This window comes from Phasianus colchicus, chromosome 38 (assembly GCF_987193195.1).
Source record: "Phasianus colchicus chromosome 38, bPhaCol1.hap1.1, whole genome shotgun sequence".
Classification (NCBI taxonomy): domain Eukaryota; kingdom Metazoa; phylum Chordata; class Aves; order Galliformes; family Phasianidae; genus Phasianus; species Phasianus colchicus.
In genome coordinates this window covers 1619702-1640865 of record NC_143473.1, presented here as the reverse complement: position 1 = coordinate 1640865, position 21164 = coordinate 1619702, and the positions used below count along the sequence as shown (strand labels likewise).

The following is a 21164-nucleotide window of genomic DNA, read 5'->3' as shown; positions in this document are numbered from 1 at the left end:
CCCCCCTCCTCTGACCCCCCCCCCTCGTTCCCCCAGGCCCCAATTAACCCCCCTTTGCCCCCCCCAGTCAATTAACCCCCCCCTTGTCCCCCTCATTGACCCCCCCATGTCCCCCACCACCCCCCAATTACCCCCCCACCCCCCCCAACCCATTGACCCCCCCCATGCCCCCCCTCCTCTGCCCCCCCTCGCCCCCCCCACCCCCGATTCCCCCCCCTTTGTCCCCCCCCACCCCCAATTAAAGCCCCCCCTTGTGCCCCCCCAGCCCCCAATTAACCCCCCCCATGCCCCCCCCATTGACCCCCCCATGTTCCCCCCCCATTGCCCCCAACCCATCGACCCCCCCCCACGCCCCCCCTTCCTCTGCCGCCCCCCTCGCCCCCCCCAGCCCCGATTAACCCCCCCGTGCCCCCCCCTCATTGACCCCCCCCATGTCCCACACCACCCCCCAATTAACCCCCCCCATCCCCCCCAACCCATTGACCCCCCCACCCCCCCCCTCCTCTGACCCCCCCCCTCGTTCCCCCAGGCCCCAATTAACCCCCCTTTGCCCCCCCCAGTCAATTAACCCCCCCGTTGTCCCCCCCATTGACCCCCCCCATGTCCCCCACCACCCCCCAATTAACCCCCCCCATCCCCCCCAACCCATTGAATCCCCCCATGCCCCCCCCTCCTCTGACCCCCCTCGCCCCCCCCACCCCCGATTCCCCCCCCCTTGTCCCCCCCCACCCCCAATTAAAGCCCCCCCTTGTGCCCCCCCAGCCCCCAATTAACCCCCCCCATGCCCCCCCCATTGACCCCCCCATGTTTCCCCCCCCATCCCCCCCAACCCATTGACCCCCCCACGCCCCCCCTCCTCTGCCCCCCCTCGCCCCCCCCACCCCCAATTACCCCCCCTTTATCCCCCCCCCAATTAACCCCCCCATCCCCCCCCCAACCCACTGACCCCCCCCACGCCCCCCCCTCCTCTGCCCCCCCCGACCCCCCTACCCCCCAATTACTCCCCCCACGCCCCCCCTCATTGACCCCCCCCATGTCCCCCACCACCCCCCAATTACCCCCCCAACCCATTGACCCCCCCCACGGCCCCCCCTTCCTCTGCCCCCCCTCGCCCCCCCCACCTCCAATTACCCCCCCTTTATCCCCCTCCACCCCCAATTAAAGCCCCCCCTTGTGCCCCCCCAGCCCCCAATTAACCCCTCCCATGCCCCCCCCATTGACCCCCCCATGTTCCCCCCCCATTGCCCCCAACCCATTGACCCCCCCCACGCCCCCCCATCCTCTGACCCCCCCATGTCCCCCCCACCCCCAATTATCCCCCCTTTATCCCCCGCCACCCCCCAATTAAGCCCCCCATCCCCACAACCCATTGACCCCCCCCCACGACCCCCCTTCCTCTGCACCCCCCCTCGCCCCCCCCAGCCCCGATTAACCCCCCCGCGCCCCCCCCGCAGTGGGGTCCCGCCGCAGGGGCGATCGCTCTGGCCGCAGTTTCTCCCTGCGGATGAAAAGCACTTTGAGCGGCAGGGGGCGCTGCCTCAACCTCAAGGCTGCGGCGTGGAAGGTGGGGGGCGGGGCTACGGGCGGAGGGGGCGGGGCTATGGGAGGGGGGCTACGGCCGAGGGGGGCGGGGCTATGGGAGGGGGGCTACGGCCGAGGGGGGCGGGGCTATGGGAGGGGGCGGGGTTACGGGGAGGGAGGCGGGGCTACGGCAGTGGGTGACGGGGCTATGGGCGGGGGGCGGGGCTACTGCCGTGGGGGGCGGAGCTATGGGAGGGGGCGGGGCTTCGGGGAGGCAGGCGGGGCTACGGTCGTGGAGGGCGGGGCTATTGGAAGGGGCGGGGCTACTCGCGGAGGGAGCGGGGTACGGACGTGGGGGGTGGGGCTATGGGAGGGGGCGGGGCTACACGCTGAAGGGGCGGGGCTATGGGAGGGGGCGGGGATACGGGAAGGGAGGCGGGGCTACGGCAGTGGGTGACACGGCTATGGGCGGGGGCGGGGCTACTGACGTAGGGGGCGGGGCTATGGGAGGGGGCGGGGCTACGCGCTGATGGGGCGCGGCTACGGGGAGGGAAACGGGGCTACGGTCGTGGGGGGCGGGGCTATTGGGAGGGGGCGGGGCTACGCGCGGAGGGAGCGGGGTACGGACGTGGGGGTGGGGCTATGGGCGGGGGGCGGGGCTACGGGAAGGGAGGCGGGGCTATGGGAGGGGGCGGGGCTACGCGCAGATGGGGCGTGGCTACGGGGAGGTAGGCGGGGCTACGGGAAGGGGGCGGGACTACGGTCGTGGGGGCGGGGCTACGGTCGTGGGGGCGGGGCTTTGGGCGGTGGGCGGGGCTATGGGAAAGGAGGTGGGGCTACGGCAGTGGGTGACGGGCCTATGGGCGAGGGGCGGGGCTACAGGCAGAGGGGGCGGGGCTATGGGAGGGGGCGGGGCTACTGGCGTAAGGGGGCGGGGCTATGGGAGGGGACGCGGCTACGCGCGGAAGGGGCGTGGCTACGGGGAGGGAGGCGGGGCTACGGTCGTGGGGGGCGGGCTTTGGGCGGGGGGCGGGGCAAAGGGCGGGGAGAGGTGGGGCTACGGGCGGGGATTGGGACTGAGAACGAAGGGGGCGGGGCTAAAGTTGGACGGGGCGGGGCTACGGGCAGGGGCGTGGCTACGGGTCCCATTTAAGGCTCCCACATTTATGGGTCCCACAGGGCTGTGCCCCACACTTATGGGTCCCACTTATGGGTCCCACAGTCCCACACTTATGGGTTCCACACTCATGCTCCCACTTATGGGTCCCACACTGCTGTGCCCCACACTTACAGGTCCCACAGTCCCACACTTATGGGTCCCACATTCCCACACTTACGGGTCCCACACTTATGGGTCCCACACTTATGGGTCCCACACTTATGGGTCCCGCATTCCCACACTTATGGGTCCCAGACTTACGGGTCCCACACTTATGGGTCTCACATTCCCACACTTATGGGTCCCACACTTACGGGTCCCACAGTCCCACACTTATGGTTCCCACATTCCCACACTTATGGGTCCCACACTTATGGGTCCCACACTTACGAGTCCCACAGTCCCACACTTATGGGTCCCACATTCCCACACTTATGGGTCCCACAGTCCCACACTTATGGGTCACACACTTATGGGTCACACACTTATGGGTCCCACAGTCCCACACTTATGGGTCCCACACTTATGGGTCCCACATTCCCACTCTTATGGGTCCCACACTTATGGGTCCCACACTTATGGGTCCCGCATTCCCACACTTATGGGTCGCACAGTCCCACACTTATGGTCCCACACTTATGGGTCCCACACTTATGGGTCCCGCATTCCCACACTTATGGGTCGCACATTCCCACACTTATGGTCCCACACTTATGGGTCCCACACTTATGGGTCCCGCATTCCCACACTTATGGGTCCCAGACTTACGGGTCCCACACTTATGGGTCTCACATTCCCACACTTATGGGTCCCACACTTATGGGTCCCACATTCCCACACTTATGGGTCTCACATTCCCACACTTATGGGTCCCACACTTATGGGTCCCACACTTACGGGTCCCACAGTCCCACACTTATGGGTCCCACATTCCCACACTTATGGGTCCCACAGTCCCACACTTATGGGTCACACACTTATGGGTCACACACTTATGGGTCCCACAGTCCCACACTTATGGGTCCCACACTTATGGGTCCCACATTCCCACTCTTATGGGTCCCACACTTATGGGTCCCACACTTATGGGTCCCGCATTCCCACACTTATGGGTCGCACAGTCCCACACTTACGGGTCCCACACTTATGGGTCCCACACTTATGGGTCCCACATTCCCACACTTATGGGTCCCACACTTACGGGTCCCACACTTATGGGTCCCGCATTCCCACACTTACGGGCCCCACATTTATGGATCCCACACTTATGGGTCCCACATTCCCACACTTACGGGCCCCACACTTATGGGTCCCACAGTCCCACACTTATGGGTCCCACACTTATGGGTCCCACATTCCCACACTTACGGGCCCCACACTTATGGATCCCACACTTATGGGTCCCACATTCCCACACTTATGGGCCCCACACTTATGGGTCCCACAGTCCCACACTTATGGGTCCCACATTCCCACACTTATGGGTCCCACACTTATGGGTCCCACAGTCCCACACTTTGGGTCCCACTTATGGGTCCCACATTCCTACACTTATGGGTCCCACATTCCCACACTTATGGGTCCCACACTTATGGGTCCCACATTCCCACACTTATGGGTCCCACATTCCCACACTTACGGGCCCCACAGTTATGGGTCCCACACTTACGGGTCCCACAGTCCCACACTTATGGGTCCCACACTTATGGGTCCCACAGTTTTGGGTCCCACACTTACGGGTCCCACAGTCCCACACTTATGGGTCCCACACTTACGGGTCCCACAGTCCCACACTTATGGGTCCCACACTTATGGGTCCCACAGTTTTGGGTCCCACACTTACGGGTCCCACATTCCCACACTTATGGGTCCCACACTTATGGGTCCCACAGTCCCACACTTATGGGTCCCACTTATGGGTCCCACATTCCTACACTTATGGGTCCCACATTCCCACACTTATGGGTCCCACACTTATGGGTCCCACATTCCCACACTTATGGGTCCCACAGTCCCACACTTACGGGCCCCACACTTATGGGTCCCACACTTATGGGTCCCACATTCCCACACTTACGGGCCCCACAGTTATGGGTCCCACACTTACGGGTCCCACAGTCCCACACTTATGGTTCCCACATTCCCACACTTATGGGTCCCACACTTATGGGTCCCAGCCCATCGCCCCCCATCCCCCTGGCACCCACAGGTTCTGCACTGCGCGGGCCACCTGCGCTCCTACAGCAGCGGCGGCGGCGCGGCGCTGCGCTGCCTGGTTCTCATCTGCGAACCCATCGCCCACCCGGCGGCCATCGACGCCCCGCTGGGCTCCGGGGCGGTGCTGAGCCGCCACTCCATGGACATGAAGTTCACCTACTGCGACGAGCGGTGCGCCGGGACCCCCGGGACCCCCCCAATAGACCCCCATTGACCCCCATAGAGACCCCCATAGAGACCCCCCCCAGACCCCCAATCGACCCCCATAGAACCCCCATAGACCCCCCCAATAGGACCCCCCATAGACCCCCCCAATCGACCCCCAATAGACCCCCAATAGGACCTGCCCTGAGACCCCCAATAGACCCCCATAGAGACCCTCCTTTAGACCCCCCCAATCGACGCCCATAGACCCCCATAGAGACACCCCCCAATCGACCCCCAGAGAGACCCCCCCCAATCGACCCACATAGACCCCCCCCGAGACCCCCCCCGAGACTTCCAATAGGATCCCCCATAGACCCCCCATAGAGACCACCCCCGAGACCCCCAATAGGATCCCCCATAGACCCCCCTAGAGAGCCCCCCGAGACCCCCCCTATAGACCCCCAATCGACCCCCATAGACCCCCATAGAGACCCCCCCATAGACCCCCAATAGACCCCCCAATAGGACCCCCCATAGACCCCCCCATCGACCCCCATAGACCCCCATAGAGACACCCCCAATCGAACCCATAGAGACCCCCATAGAGACCCCCCCAATCGACCCCCATAGACCCCCCCATAGAGCCCCCCCAATAGGACCCCCCCATAGACCCCCCCAATCGACCCCCAATAGAGCCCCATAGACACCCCTAGAGAACCCCCCCAATCGACCCCCATAGAGACCCCCCCGAGACCCCCCCCAATCGACCCTCATAGACACCCATAGAGACCCCCCCCGAGACCCCCAATAGGATCCCCAATAGACCCCCCCCGAGACCCCCCCCAATCGACCCCCATAGAGACCCCCAGAGACCCCCATAGAGACCCCCCCCGAGACCCCCAATAGGATCAACAATAGACCCCCATAGACCCCCCCCGAGACCCCTCACAATCGACCCCCATAGACCCCCCCAATCGACCCCCATAGAGACCCCCAGAGACCCCCATAGAGACCCCCCTATAGACCCCCCCCAATCGACCCCCATAGAGCCCCCCAATAGACCCCCCCAATCGACCCCCAATAGAGCCCCATAGACCCCCCTAGAGACCCCCCCCAATACACCCTCAATAGACCCCCATAGAGACCCCCCCGAGACCCCCCCAATCGACCCCCATAGACCCCCCTAGAGAGCCCCCCGAGACCCCCCCCAATCGACCCCCATAGAGACCCCCATAGACCCCCCCCGAGGCCCCCCCCGAGAGCCCCCCCCAATAGACACCCATTGACCCCCATAGAGACACCCCCAATCGAACCCATAGAGACCCCCCCTGAGACCGCCAATGGACCCCCATAGACCCCCCTAGAGAGCCCCCCGAGACCCCCCCCAATCGACCCCCATAGAGACCCCCAGAGACCCCCCCGAGACCCCCCCCATAGACACCCATAGACTCCCCTAGAGACCCCCCCCGAGACCTCCCCAATAGGACCCCCCATAGACCCCCCAATAGGACCCCCCATAGACCCCCCCAATCGACCCCCATAGACCCCCATAGAGACCCCCCCCGAGACCCCCAATAGGATCCCCAATAGACCCCCATAGACCTCCCCCCGAGAGCCCCCCCCAATCGACCCCATAGAGACCCCCAGAGACCCCCATAGAGACCTCCCCGAGACCCCCCCCGAATAGACCCCCCATAGACCCCCCCATAGAGCCCCCCAATATGACCCCCCAATAGACCCCCCCAATCGACCCCCAATAGACCCCCATAGACCCCCCTAGAGACCCCCCCCAATACACCCTCAATAGACCCCCATAGAGACCCCCCATAGACCCCCCCAATCGACCCCCATAGACACCCATAGAGACCCCCCCCGAGACCCCCAATTGACCCCCAGAAACCCCCATAGACCCCCCCCGAGACCCCCCCCCATAGACACCCATAGAGACCCCCCCCGAGACACCCCCCCCAATCGACCCCCATAGACCCCCATAGAGACCCCCCCATAGACCCCCAATAGACCCCCCCAATAGGACCCCCCATAGACCCCCCCAATCGACCCCCATGGACCCCCAATAGGACCCGCCCCGAGACCCCCGATAGGATCCCCCATAGACCCCCCCATAGACACCCCCAATAGGACCCCCCTAGAGACCCCCCCCCAAGACCCCCAATAGGAACCCCATAGACCCCCCTAGAGAGCCTCCCGAGACCCCCCCCCAATAGACCCCCCTATAGACCCCCCCCGAGACCCCCAATAGGACCCCCAATAGACCCCCCTGAGACCCCCAATGGACCCCCATAGACCCCCCTAGAGACCCCCCCCTGGGACCCCCCCAATAGACCCCCAATAGACCCGCAGTAGACCCCCATAGACCCCCCCCAAGACCCCCCCCAATAGACCCCCATAGACCCCCCCCCGAGACCCCCAATAGGACCCTCCCTGAGACCCCAACTCCCATAGACCCCCCCCCCAAGACCCCCCCAATAGACCCCCATAGACCCCCCTATAGACTCCCCCCAGGAACCCCTCTCAGACCCCCCCCCCAAATAGGATCCCCCATAGACCCCCCTAGAGACCCCCTCCAATACACCCTCAATAGACCCCCATAGAGACCCCCCCGAGACCCCCCCCAATCGACCCCCATAGAGACCCCCATAAACCCCCATAGAGACCCCCCCCGAGACCCCCCATAGAGACCCCCCCGAGACACCCCCCCCAATCGACCCCCATAGACCCCCATAGAGACCCCCCCATAGACCCCCAATAGACCCCCCCCAATAGGACCCCCCATAGACCCCCCCAATCGACCCCCATAGACCCCCAATAGGACCCGCCCCGAGACCCCCGATAGGATCCCCCATAGACCCCCCCATAGACACCCCCAATAGGACCCCCCATAGACCCCCCTGAGAACCCCCCCAATGGACCCCCAATAGACCCCCCCATAGACCCCCCAATAGGACCCCCCAATAGGACCCCCCCGAGACCCCAATAGGACCCCCCATAGACCCCCCCAATAGGATCCCCCATAGACCCCCAATAGAAGCCCTACAGACCCCCCCCTGAGACCCCCAAAAGGACCCGCAATAGGACCCCTAATAGGACCCCCCCTGAGACCCCCGATAGGATCCTCATAGACCCCTCTAGAGACCCCCCCATAGACCCCCAATAGACCCCCCTATAGACCCCCCCATAGACACCCCCAATAGACCCCCCCTATAGGCCCCCCCCCAATAGACCCCCGATAGGATCCCCCATAGACCCCCCTAGAGACCCCCCCCCGAGACCCCCAATAGGAACCCCATAGACCCCCCGAGACCCCCTATAGGATCCCCCAAGACCCCCCCCCAATAGACCCCCCTATAGACCCCCCCCCGAGACCCCCAATAGGACCCACAATAGGACCCCCAATAGACCCCCCTGAGACCCCCAATGGACCCCCATAGACCCCCCTAGAGACCCCCCCCTGGGACCCCCCCAATAGACCCGCAGTAGACCCCCATAGACCCCCCCCAAGACCCCCCCCAATAGACCCCCATAGACCCCCCCCCCGAGACCCCCAATAGGACCCTCCCTGAGACCCCAACTCCCATAGACCCCCCTCCCGAGACCCCCCCCAATAGACCCCCATAGACCCCCCTATAGACTTCCCCCGGGAACCCCTCTGAGACCCCCCCCCCAAATAGGATTCCCCATAGACCCCTCTAGAGACCCCCCCCCCGTAGACCACCAATAGGACCCCCCCCATACCCCCCCCCCGGGACCCCCAATAGGACCCCCCCATAGACCCCCTTATGGACCCCCCCGAGACCCCAAACCCCATAGGCTCCCCCCCGGGAACCCCCCTGAGACCCCCCCCCCATAGACCCCCCCCCGTTGGCCCCGCATAGACCCCCCCTGAGACCCCAAACCCCATAGCCCCCCCCCCTCACCCCCCCAGACCCCTAATAGGATCCCCCATAGCCTCCCCCCATGACCCCATAGCCCCCCATACCCCCTCCCTGACCCCACAATCCCCCACCCACGACCCCGTAGCCCCCCCAGCACCCCATAGACCCCATAGTGCCCCCCACGACCCCATATCCCCACCCACGACCCCATAGCCCCCCCAGCACCCCATGACCCCATAGCCTCCTCCCACCACCCCATATCCCCCACCACCACCCCATAGCCCCCATACCCTCCCCTCCCAACCCTATAGCCCCCCCCCCAGCACCCTATAGGACCCCATAGCCCCACCCTAGGACCCCATAGCTCCCCATACTCCCTTCCCGACCCCATAACCCCCCTCCCACGACCCCATATCCCCCCAGCACCCCATAGGCCCCATAGTCCCCCTCACAACCCCATATCCCCCACCACCACCCCACAGCCCCCCATAGTCCCACCCCAAGACCCCATAGCCCCCCATACCACCTCCCCGACCCCATAAACCCCCTCCCACGACCCTATAGCCCCCCAGCACCCCATAGACCCCATAGTGCCCCCCACGACCCCATATCCCCACCCACGACCCCCATAGCCCCCCCAGCACCCCATGACCCCATAGCCTCCTCCCACCACCCCATATCCCCCACCACCATCCCATAGCCCCCCATAGTCCCACCCCATGACCCCATAGCTCCCCATACTCCCTTCCCGACCCCATAACCCCCCCACAACCCCATAGCCCCCCCCAGCACCCCATAGACCCCATAGTTCCCCCCCATGACCCCATAGCCTCCCCCACTACCCCATAGCCCCCCACCACCACCCCATGGCCCCCCATAGTCCCACCCCAAGACCCCATAGCCCCCCATACTCCCTCCCCGACCCCATAACCCCCCTCCCACGACCCCATATCCCCCCAGCACCCCATAGGCCCCATAGTCCCCCTCACAACCCCATATCCCCCACCACCACCCCACAGCCCCCCATAGTCCCACCCCAAGACCCCATAGCCCCCCATACCCCCTCCCCGACCCCATAAACCCCCTCCCACGACCCCATATCCCCCCAGCACCCCATAGACCCCATAGTGCCCCCCACGACCCCATATCCCCCACCACCACCCCATAGCCCCCCATAGTCCCACCCCAAGACCCCATAGCCCCCCATACCCCCTCCCCGACCCCATAACCCCCCCCCACGACCCCATATCCCCCCAGCACCCCATAGACCCCATAGTCCCCCTCACGACCCCATATCCCCCACCACCACCCCATAGCCCCCCCAGCACCCCATGACCCCATAGCCCCCCACCACCACCCCATAGCCCCCCATAGTCCCACCCCATGACCCCATAGCTCCCCATACCCCCTCCCCGACCCCATAACCCCCCCCCACGACCCCATAGTCCCCCCCATGACCCTATAGCACCCCCCTCAGGACCCAATAGAACCCCATAGCCCCCCCCCCCCTCCCCAACGACTCCATAGCCCCCCATACCCTCCCCTCCCGACCCTATAGCCCCCCCCAGCACCCAATAGAACCCCATAGCCCCCCCCCCTCCCCAACGACCCCATAGCCCCCCCCATGCCCCCCCCCCAGGACTGACCGGGGCTCTTATAGGATTGGGGAGGTGGCTGGTTACGCCCCCGAGGAGCTGCTGGGCTGTTCCCTCTATGAATACGTCCACGCACTCGATTCCGACACCCTGAGCAGGAGCGTGCACACCCGTAAGTGACCCCCCCGGGACCCCCCCGGGACCCCCCCAACCCTAAATTCCCCCCCCCCCACCCCCAAAATCCCATCAGAACCCCCAAAATCCCCATATCCCCCCCATATCCCCCCTCCATCCCCCATATCCCCCATCATCTCACCCCAAATGCCCCCCCTGGAACCCCCATCTTCCCCCCCCCCCCGCCTTGGACCCCCCCAGGACCCCCCCAACCCTAAATTCCCCCCCCACCCCCAAAATCCCAACAGAACCCCCAAAATCCCCATGGGATCCCCCATATCCCCCCCTGCATCCCCCATATCCCCATCATCTCACCCCAAATGCCCCCCCCCCCACCCATGGAGCCCCCATCTTCCCCCCCCAAGACCCAAAATTCCCCCCCAGGACCCCAAAACCCCCATAGGTTCACCTCATACCCCCCCCAGCCCCCCCCCAGGACCCCTCACAACACCCCAAAATCCCCCCCCTGGACCCCAAACCCCCCCCATAACCTTCCCCAACCCCACCCCATGACGCCCCCCACCCTTAATTAACCCCCCCCCCGCAGTGCTGAGCAAAACCCCCCCCCATGACCCCCCCAGGACCCCCCCCAACACCCCAAAATCCCCCCCCCAGGACCCCCCCACCACCCCAAAACCCCCATAGATTCACCTCAACCCCCCCCTACAACACCCCAAAGTCCCCCCAGGACCCCAAACCCACCCCATAACGTTCCCCCAACCCCCCCCCACGACGCCCCCCCCCCTTAATTAACCCCCCCCCCCGCAGTGCTGAGCAAAACCCCCCCCAGGACCCCAACCCCCCCCCCAAGACCCCCCCCACCACCCCAAAACCCCCATAGGGTCACCTCAACCCCCCCCCCCCAACACCCCAAAATCCCCCCCCAGGACCCCAAACCCCCCCATAACGTTCCCCCAACCCCCCCCCACGACGCCCCCCCCCCTTAATTAATCCCCCCCCCCGCAGTGCTGAGCAAAACCCCCCCCAGGACCCCAACCCCCCCCCAAGACCCCCCCAGGACCCCCCCCAACACCCCAAAATCCCCCCCCCAGGACCCCCCCACCACCCCAAAACCCCCATAGGGTCACCTCAACCCCCCCCCCCAACACCCCAAAATCCCCCCCCAGGACCCCAAACCCCCCCATAACGTTCCCCCAACCCCCCCCCACGACGCCCCCCCCCCTTAATTAATCCCCCCCCCGGAGTGCTGAGCCAAACCCCCCCCCCCATGACCCCAACCCCCCCCCAAGACCCCCCCAGGACCCCCCCCAACACCCCAAATTCCCCCCCCCAGGACCCCCCCCCACCCCTAAACCCCCATAGGGTCACCTCAACCCCCCCCCCAACACCCCAAAATCCCCCCCCAGGACCCCAAACCCCCCCCAGAACCTTCCCCCAACCCCCCCCCACGACGCCCCCCCCCCTTAATTAATCCCCCCCCCGGAGTGCTGAGCAAAACCCCCCCCCCAGGACCCCAACCCCCCCCCAGGACCCCCCCCAACACCCCAAAATCCCCCTCCAGGACCCCAAACCCACCCCATAACGTTCCTCCAACCCCCCCCCACGACGCCCCCCCCCCCTTAATTAATCCCCCCCCCCGCAGTGCTGAGCAAAGGCCAGGCGGTTACGAGCCATTACCGCTTCCTGGCCAAGCGCGGCGGATTCCTTTGGGCTCAGACCCAGGCGACCGTCATCGCCAACAGCCGCAGCGCCCAGCCGGAGGGCATCGTGTGCCTCCACTTCGTGCTCAGGTGGGGCGGGGGGGGGGCAGGGACCCCAAAACGGAGCCCACACCCCATTCATGGCACCTATGGGGTGCGGGACCCCATAACAGCACCTCCACCCCATTCATGGCACCTATGGGGGTGCGGGACCCCATAACAGCACCTCCACCCCATTCATGGCACCTATGGGGTGCGGGACCCCAAAAAGGCACCTCGACCCCATTATGGGCTGTGGGACCCCATAACGGCACCTGGACCCCATTCATGGCATCTATGGGGTGCTGGACCCCAAAACGGAGCCCCCACCCCATTCATGGCACCTATGGGGGTGCTGGACCCCAAAAAGGCACCTCCACCCCATTCATGGCATCTATTGGGGTGCAAGACCCCATAACTGCACCTCCACCCCATTCATGGCACCTATGGGGTGCGAGACCCCATAATGGCAGTTTGACCCCATTCATGGCATCTATGGGGTGCGGGACCCCATAACGGCACCTCGACCCCATTATGGGGTGCGGGAACCCATAACAGCACCTTGACCCCATTCATGGCACCTATGGGGTGCGGGACCCCATAACAGCACCTCGACCCCATTATGGGGTGTGGGAACCCATAACAGCACCTCGACCCCATTAAAGGCACCTATGGGGTGCTGAACCCCAAAAGTGAACGTCGACCCCATTAATGGCATCTATTGGGGTGCAGGACCCCAAAAGTGAACCTCGACCGCATTCCCTTTTTGGAAACCCCCCCCCATTCACTTTTAGGGTCTCTCGCCCCCCCATTCATTTATGGGATCTTTTACCCCCCTCCCACTTCATTTTTAGGGTCTCTCCCCCCCCCCATCCATTTTTGGGGTCTCCCCCCCCCAATCATTTATGGGATCTTTTGCCCCCCCCCCCCCCATTCACTTTTAGGGTCTCTCCCCCCCCCCATTCATTTTTGGGGTCTCTCGCCCCCCCCCCCCCCATTCATTTATGGGGTCTTTTACCCCCCCCCATTCACTTTTAGGGTCTCTCTCCCCCCCCCATTCATTTATGGGATCTTTTGCCCCCCCCCCCATTCACTTTTAGGGTCTCTCGCCCCCCCCCATTCACTTTTAGGGTCTCTCCCCCCCCCATTCATTTTTGGGGTCTCTCGCCCCCCCCCCCCATTCATTTATGGGGTCTTTTACCACCCCCCCATTCACTTTTAGGGTCTCCCCCCCCTCCATTTTTGGGTTACCCTGGCCCCCCCCCCATCCATTTTTGGGGGTTCCCTGCCCCCCCCATTCATTTTTGGGGTCTCTCCCCCCCCCCATTCATTTATGGGGTCTTTTACCCCCCCCCATTCACTTTTAGGGTCTCCCCCCCCCACATTTTCGGGTTACCCTGACCCCCCCTTTGCCCCCCCCCCATTTTCCAGCCGCGTGGAGCAGCGCGGCGTTGTCCTTTCCTTGGAACAAACCCAACGTCGTGGGGGGGGGGAAAATCGGCGTTTGCCCCCCCCCAATTCCGGCCCGGAAATCGATGCCCCCCCCCACGACGCCGTTCTCAACCTCAGCATCGGTGGGATATTTTTTTTTTTGGGGGGGGGGGGGGTCTTGGGGTTCTTGGGGGGGGGGGGGGGTCACTTTTGTTTTGGGGGGGGGTCCTATGATCCTTGGGGGGGGTCCATTTCTGGGGGTCTTTTGGGGTTGGGGGGGTCCCTTTTTTTGGGGGGGGGGTCCTTTGGTCCTGGGGGGGGGTCTTTTTTGTGGGGGGGTCCATTTATTTCTGGGGGGTCTTTTGGAGTTGGGGGGGGCCCTTTTTTTGGGGGGTGTCCTTTGGTTCTGGGGGGGGGGTCTTTTCTGAGGGGGGGTCCATTTATTTCTGGGGGGTCTTTTGGGGTTGGGGGGGGTCCCTTTTTTGGGGGGGGGGTCTTTTCTGAGGGGGGGGTCCATTTATTTCTGGGGGGGGTCTTTTGGGGGTCCTGGGGGGGGTCCTTGGGGGGGAGTCCCTTTATTTCTGGGGGGGGTCCGTTTATTTCTGGGGGGGGTCTTTTGGGTGTCTTTTGGGGGGTCCCTTTATTTCTGGGGGCTCTTTTGGGGGTCCTGGGGGGGGTCCCTTTATTTCTGGGGGGGGTCTTTTGGGGGTCCTGGGGGGGGGTCCTTGGGGGGGGGGTCCCTTTATTTCTGGGGGGGTCCCTTTATTTCCGGGGGGGGTCTTTTGGAGGTCCTGGGGGGGGTCCTTGGGGGGGGTCCCTTTATTTCTGGGGGGGTCCCTTTATTTCTGGGGGGGGTCTTTTGGGGGTCCTGGGGGGGGTCCTTGGGGGGGGGTCCCTTTATTTCTGGGGGGGGTCTTTTGGGGGTCCTGGGGGGGGGGTCCCTTTATTTCTGGGGGGGGGTCTTTTGGGGGTCTTTTGGGGGTCCTGGGGGGGGTCCCTTTATTTCTGGGGGGGGTCTTTTGGGGGTCCTGGGGGGGGTCCTTGGGGGGGGTTCCTTTATTTCTGGGGGGGGGTCCTTTTATTTCTGGGGGGGTCTTTTGGGGGTCTTTTGGGGGTCCTGGGGGGGGTCCCTTTATTTCTGGGGGGGGTCTTTTGGGAGTCCGGGGGGGGGGTCCTTGGGGGGGGTTCCTTTATTTCTGGGGGGGGGTCCCTTTATTTCTGGGGGGGTCTTTTGGGGGTCTTTTGGGGGTCCTGGGGGGGGTCCCTTTATTTCTGGGGGGGGTCTTTTGGGGGTCATGGGTGGGGGTCCTTTGGGGGGGGGTCCCTTTATTTCTGGGGGGGTCCCTTTATTTCCGGGGGGGGTCTTTTGGAGGTCCTGGGGGGGGTCCTTGGGGGGGGTCCCTTTATTTCTGGGGGGGTCCCTTTATTTCTGGGGGGGGTCTTTTGGGGGTCCTGGGGGGGGTCCTTGGGGGGGGGTCCCTTTATTTCTGGGGGGGGTCTTTTGGGGGTCCTGGGGGGGGGGGTCCCTTTATTTCTGGGGGGGGTCTTTTGGGGGTCTTTTGGGGGTCCTGGGGGGGGTCCCTTTATTTCTGGGGGGGGTCTTTTGGGGGTCCTGGGGGGGGTCCTTGGGGGGGGTTCCTTTATTTCTGGGGGGGGTCCCTTTATTTCTGGGGGGGTCTTTTGGGGGTCTTTTGGGGGTCCTGGGGGGGGTCCCTTTATTTCTGGGGGGGGTCTTTTGGGAGTCCGGGGGGGGGGTCCTTGGGGGGGGTTCCTTTATTTCTGGGGGGGGTCCCTTTATTTCTGGGGGGGTCTTTTGGGGGTCCCTTTATTTCCTGGGGGGGGTCCCTTTATTTCTGGGGGCTCTTTTGGGGGTCCTGGGGGGGGTCCTTGGGGGGGGGTCCCTTTATTTCTGGGGGGGGTCTTTTGGGGGTCCTGGGGGGGGTCCTTGGGGGGGGTCCCTTTATTTCTGGGGGGGCTCTTTTGGGGGTCCTGGGGGGGGTCCTGTGGGGGTCCCTTTATTTCTGGGGGGGGTCCCTTTATTTCCGGGGGGTCTTTTGGGGGTCCTGGGGGGGTCTTTGGGGGGGGTCCCTTTATTTCTGGGGGGGTCTTTTGGAGGTCCTGGGGGGGGGTGGGGGGTCTCTGTTTCTCTGTTGATCCCTCTGCTACTGGGGGGGGGCTCTTTTGGGGGTTTTAGAGTAGGGGGGGGTTCTGCCAACCTCCCCCCCCCCGGTGCCCCCCCCCTTTTTATTCCGTTTCCAGGTGTGGGGGTCCCGAGGCTGTTGGCGTTCGTGCGCCCCCCCCACGTTCCCGAAGCCGCCCTGCAAAGGGATCCGCGTCGTTTCTGTTCCCCGGAACTCGCCCGTCTGCTGGCTCCTATTTTCGACCCCCCCGCAATGGAAAATCCCCCCCCCAACCCCCCCCAAACATCGATCCGGAGACGTTCCAGAAGCCCCTCCCCCGTAGGGATCAAAAGGGGGGGGGGGGGGGATGTTGTTGCGGGGGGGGGGGGGGAGGTTGAGGGGAGTTTGGAGGGGGGGGGTTTGTTGGAGGGGGGGGTTCTGGGGGGGTCCCTGTGGTTCTGGGGGGGTCCTTATGGTTTTGGGGGGGGCTTTTGGGGGTTCTGGGGGGGTCAGTGTGGTTCTGGGGGGGGTTTGGGGGGTTCTGGGGGGTCTGTATGGTTTTGGGGGGGGGGGTTGGGAGTTCTGGGGGGGTCCCTGTGGTTCTGGGGGGGTCAGTGTGGTTCTCGGGGGGCTTTTGGGGGATCTGGGGGGGTCCGTATGGTTCTGGGGGGGCTTTTTGGGGTTCTGGGGGGGTCTGGATGGTTTTGGGGGGGGCTTTTAGGGGGTTCTGGGGGGGGTCCCTGTGGTTCTGGGGGGGCTTTTTGGGGTTCTGGGGGGGGGTCAGTATGGTTTTGTGGGGGCTTTTGGGGATTCTGGGGGGGTCAGTGTGGTTCTGGGGGGGCTTTTGGGGGGTTCTGGGGGGGTCCCTGTGGTTCTGGGGGGGTCTATTGGGGATTCTGGGGGGGGTCCTTATGGTTTTGGGGGGGGGGGTTGAGAGTTCTGGGGGGGTCAGTGTGGTTCTGGGGGGGTGTTTGGTTCTGGGGGGGTCCATTGGGGGTTCTGGGGGCGGTCTGTATGGTTTGGGGGGGGGCTTTTGGGGGTTCTGGGGGGTCCTTATGGTTTTGGGGGGGCTATTGGGAGTTCTGGGGGGGTCAGTGTGGTTCTGGGGGGGGGTTTGGGGGGTTCTGGGGGGGGTGTTTGGTTCTGGGGCGTCCATTGGGGGTTCTGGGGGGGGGTCTGTATGGTTTTGGGGGGGTCTTTTTGGGGTTTTGGGGGGGTCTGGATGGTTTTGGGGGGGGTCCTTTGTGGGTTCTGGAGGTGATGTTTGGATCTGGGCGGGGTCGTTACAGTTCTGGGGGGGTTTTGGGGGGTTCTGGGGGGGGTGTTTGGTTCTGGGGGGGCTTTTTGGGGTTCTGGGGGGGTCTGTATGGTTTTGGGGGGGGCTTTTGGGGGTTCTGGGGGGGGTCCCTGTGGTTCTGGGGGGGCTTTTCGGGGTTCTGGGGGGGTCTGTATGGTTTTGGGGGGGGCTTTTGGGAGTTCTGGGGGGGTCAGTGTGGTTCTGGGGGGGGTGTTTGGTTCTGGGGGGTCCATTGGGGGTTCTGGGGGGGGGTCTGTATGGTTTTGGGGGGGGCTTTTGGGAGTTCTGGGGGGGTCAGTGTGGTTCTGGGGGGGGTGTTTGGTTCTGGGGGGTCCATTGGGGGTTCTGGGGGGGGGTCTGTATGGTTTTGGGGGGGGCTTTTGGGGGATCTGGGGGGGTCCCTGTGATTCTGGAGGGGTCCATTGGGGGTTCTGGGGGGGGTCTGTATGGTTTTGGGGGGGGGGGTTGGGAGTTCTGGGGGGGTCAGTGTGGTTCTGGGGGGGGTTTTGGGGGTTCTGGAGGGGGTGTTTGGTTCTGGGGGGTCCATTGGGGGTTCGGGGGGGGGTCTGTATGGTTTTGGGGGGGCTTTTGGGAGTTCTGGGGGGGTCTGAATCATTATGGGGGGTTGTGGGGGGTCCTTATGGTTTTGGGAGGGGCTTTTTGGGGTTTTGGGGGGGTCTGTATGGTTTTGGGGGGGGTCCTTTGGGGGTTCTGGAGGTGATGTTTGGATCTGGGGGATCCATTGGGGGTTCTGGGGGGGGGGTCTGCATGGTTTTGGGGGGGCTTTTGGAGGTTCTGGGGGCTCTGCATGGTTTTGGGGGGGTCTTTTTGGGGTTTTGGGGGGGGTCTGGATGGTTTTGGCGGGGGTCCTTTGTGGGTTCTGGAGGTGATGTTTGGTTCTGGGGGGGGTCAGTGTGGTTCTGGTGGGGTATTTTGGGGGTTCTGGGGGTGTCTGTATGGCTCTGGGGGTCCATTGGGGGTTCTGGGGGGGTCTGTATCTTTTTGGGGGGGTCTCTTGGTGTTCTGGGGGGGTCTTATGGTGGTACAGGGGGGTTCCTTATGGTTTTGGGGGGGTTTTGGGGGGTTCTGGCGGGGTCTGTATGGTTCTGGGGGGGTTTTGGGGGATCTGGGGGGGTCCCTATGGTTGTGGGGGGGACTTTTGGGGGTTCTGGGGGGGGTCTGTATGGTTTTGGGAGGGGGGCTGGGTGTTCTTGGGGGGTCCCTTTGATTCTGGGGATCTCTTGGGGATTCTGGGGGTGATGTTTGATTCTGGGGGGGGGTCAGTGTGTTTTTGGGGGGGTCTTTTGTGGCTCTTTGGGGCGTCAGTGTGGTTTTGGGGGCAGGGGAGGGCACTCGGGGGGGGGGAAGGGGGGCAGATCCTGGCCATGCTGACCCCCCCTTTGTTGCCCTTTTTGGTGCTCATCACCTGCAGTTCGTAATGGGGTGGCCTGAAGGTGTGGGGGGCGCCAGATTTGGGGTATTAATTAACATTAATTAATCTCCCCCCCTTTCTGCCCCCTCCCTTCTGACCCCCCCCCAGCCCCCAGGGGATGAACTGCTTTTCGAGGTGCAGAAGCTCTTCGCTGGGAGCCCTGAGCCCAGCACAACCCTACAGGTATTTAAGGGGGGGGATTTAAGGGGGAAAAAAGAAGACAGACCCCCCCCTAGAATCATAGTGACCCCCCCTCCGTGCCCCCCCCCCCCCCCAGGCCGCCCCGATGGACCTGGCCATGCTGGCCCCATACATCCCAATGGACGGCGATTTCCAATTGGGCGGAGCCGAAACGACGAGGGGGCGTGGCCAACGTTCTCTTGGCCCCGCCCCATCCGCCCCGCCCCCTCGTCCACGTGCAAGGAGTTTTCCCGGTCGTGGCCCCGCCCACTTCCGGTCAAGCCCCGCCCTCCCGCGTTGGGGAAGCGACCCCGCCCTTGGGCGTGGCCACGCCCCTCCGCCCCGCCCGGCTGCGAGGAAGAGGTGGGCGGGGCTAAAGGCGCGTGGGCGGGGCTTACGGTGTGCGTCCGACCAATGGTGGGGGGAGGCTGGAGGAGGCGGGGCTTATTGCTGGCAATTGGCGAGGGTTGTTTAATGGAGGCGTGGCCTCAGAGTCACGTGAGTGGGGGCGGGGCCGGAAAGGGGGCGTGGTTATTCAAATAGCTTGTGCTCGTTATAGACAGAGTGGGCGTGGCTAAAGAGGGGGGCGTGGTCAACATGAGCAATGCAGTGGCAATGGGGATATGTGGGCGTGGCCAGAAAGGGGGCGTGGCTATTCAAATAGGAGGGTTTGGGGAATTGCCGTGATGGTGGGAGGGGGCGTGGCCATGCGGGTTGTGGGCGGGGCTAACCCATGAGGGGCGTGGCCATGCAAATTAGCGTCGTTGTGTCAATAGGCGGTGCTGCGGGTGGGGGCGTGGTTAAGGTGGGGGCGTGGTCAACGTGAGTGTTCAATGCTGGGCAAAGGAGTTGTGTGGGCGTGGCCAGAAAGGGGGCGTGGCTATTCAAATAGGAGGGATTGAGGATAGGGAGTGCCTGTGGGGGGGGGGCGTGGTCATGCGGGATGTGGGCGGGGCTAACCGCGGAGGGGTGTGGCTATGCAAATGAGCGTGGTTGTGTCAATGGGCGGTGCTGCGTGTAGGGGCGTGGTTAATGTGGGGGCGAGGCCACGCGTGGGGCGTGTCTATTCAAATTAGCAGGGCTGTGGACGGGGTTTGCTGGAGGGGGCGTGGCCTGGGGGTGGGAAGGGGGCGTGGTTTGCAGTGGGGGCGTGGCTTTTTTTTTAGGGCACGGGAGTTGGGGGCGGAGGAGTCGGGGGCTCCATTGAAGAGAGCGGAGTTGGACCCCCAGCTGGTGCCCCCCCTGGGGCTGGTATGGGGTTTTTTTTGGGGGGGGGGGGGGGCACGGGGGGCAGATATGAGTGGATACAGGGATGTGGGGGCTGCCGGGGGGGGCATTGAGGTATGGAGAGGGTGGGATATGGGGATGTCGGGGGGTCACGTGGGGGGGGGGGGCACAGAGATGGGGGGAGATGTGGGATGATGGGGGGGGGGGGACACTGGGGGGACATGGGGTGGTTATGGGGATATTGGGGTCGTAGGGGTGGGGGGGGGCATGGAGACTGTGGGGGGGGGATGGCTGAATGGGGGGGGCATTGGGATGGGGGGGGGTGGATTTTCGGGTAAGGGGGGGGCATGGGGTGGTTATGGGGATATTGGGGGGGTCGTTGGGGTGGGGGGGGGAAGATGGGGGGGCACCGAGACAACGGGGGGGGGAGACATTGGGATGTATGGGTGTGGGGGGGACATTGGGATACGGGGGGGTTGGGGGGGGACACTGGGACGTGGGGGGGTGAGGGGAACATGAGGGGGGGGGACATAGGGGGATATGGGGGGGCACTGTGCCATGGGGGGGGCATGGGGGGGGGCACACTGAGATACAGAAGGTCAACACTGTGTCCTGATGTCCTCCCCCCCCCTCCCCCATCTTGTCCCCATGTGTCCCCTTGTCCCTGTGCCCCCCCCCCTCTTTTTGTCTGTGTGTCCCCCCCCCCCCCGCTTTGTGTCTGTCCCCCCCCCTCCCCCCCGTCCCCCCCCCCTTCTATAGGGGCTGTTGCTGAGTGGGGATGACCCCCCAGGATTGAACCCCCTGCAGGAGCAGCCCCTCGGTGAGGGGGGGGGGGAGGCAAAATTTGATGGAGGGGGGACCCCAAAATTATAGGGGGGGTCCCAAAAACTGATGGTGGGGGGGGGTCAAGAATGGGGGGGGGTCAAGAATGCGGGGGAGGGCAAGAATGTGGGGGGGGGGTCAAAAATGGGGGAGGGCAAGAATGTGGGGGGGGGTCAAGAATGAGGGGGGGGGTCAAGATGTGGGGGGGGGGTCAAGAATGGGGGGGGTCAAGAATGTGGGGGGGGGTCA

The 21164-nt window shown here is 64.3% G+C and overlaps 1 protein-coding gene across 1 annotated transcript in view; it reads left to right on the top strand.

Annotated features, from left to right (window-relative positions):
* The window catches only part of HIF3A (hypoxia inducible factor 3 subunit alpha), a 32250-nt gene that overhangs the window by 10273 nt on the left and 813 nt on the right, over window positions 1-21164 (top strand). The window contains exons 5-14 of the mRNA XM_090130041.1: window positions 1455-1564; window positions 4890-5068; window positions 10598-10704; window positions 12310-12457; window positions 13838-13980; window positions 16097-16296; window positions 18795-18869; window positions 18964-19229; window positions 20033-20117; window positions 20853-20913. Of these exons, the coding sequence (XP_089986167.1) occupies window positions 1455-1564; window positions 4890-5068; window positions 10598-10704; window positions 12310-12457; window positions 13838-13980; window positions 16097-16296; window positions 18795-18869; window positions 18964-19229; window positions 20033-20117; window positions 20853-20913 (1374 nt within the window). The remainder of the gene's footprint in view (window positions 1-1454; window positions 1565-4889; window positions 5069-10597; window positions 10705-12309; window positions 12458-13837; window positions 13981-16096; window positions 16297-18794; window positions 18870-18963; window positions 19230-20032; window positions 20118-20852; window positions 20914-21164) is intronic.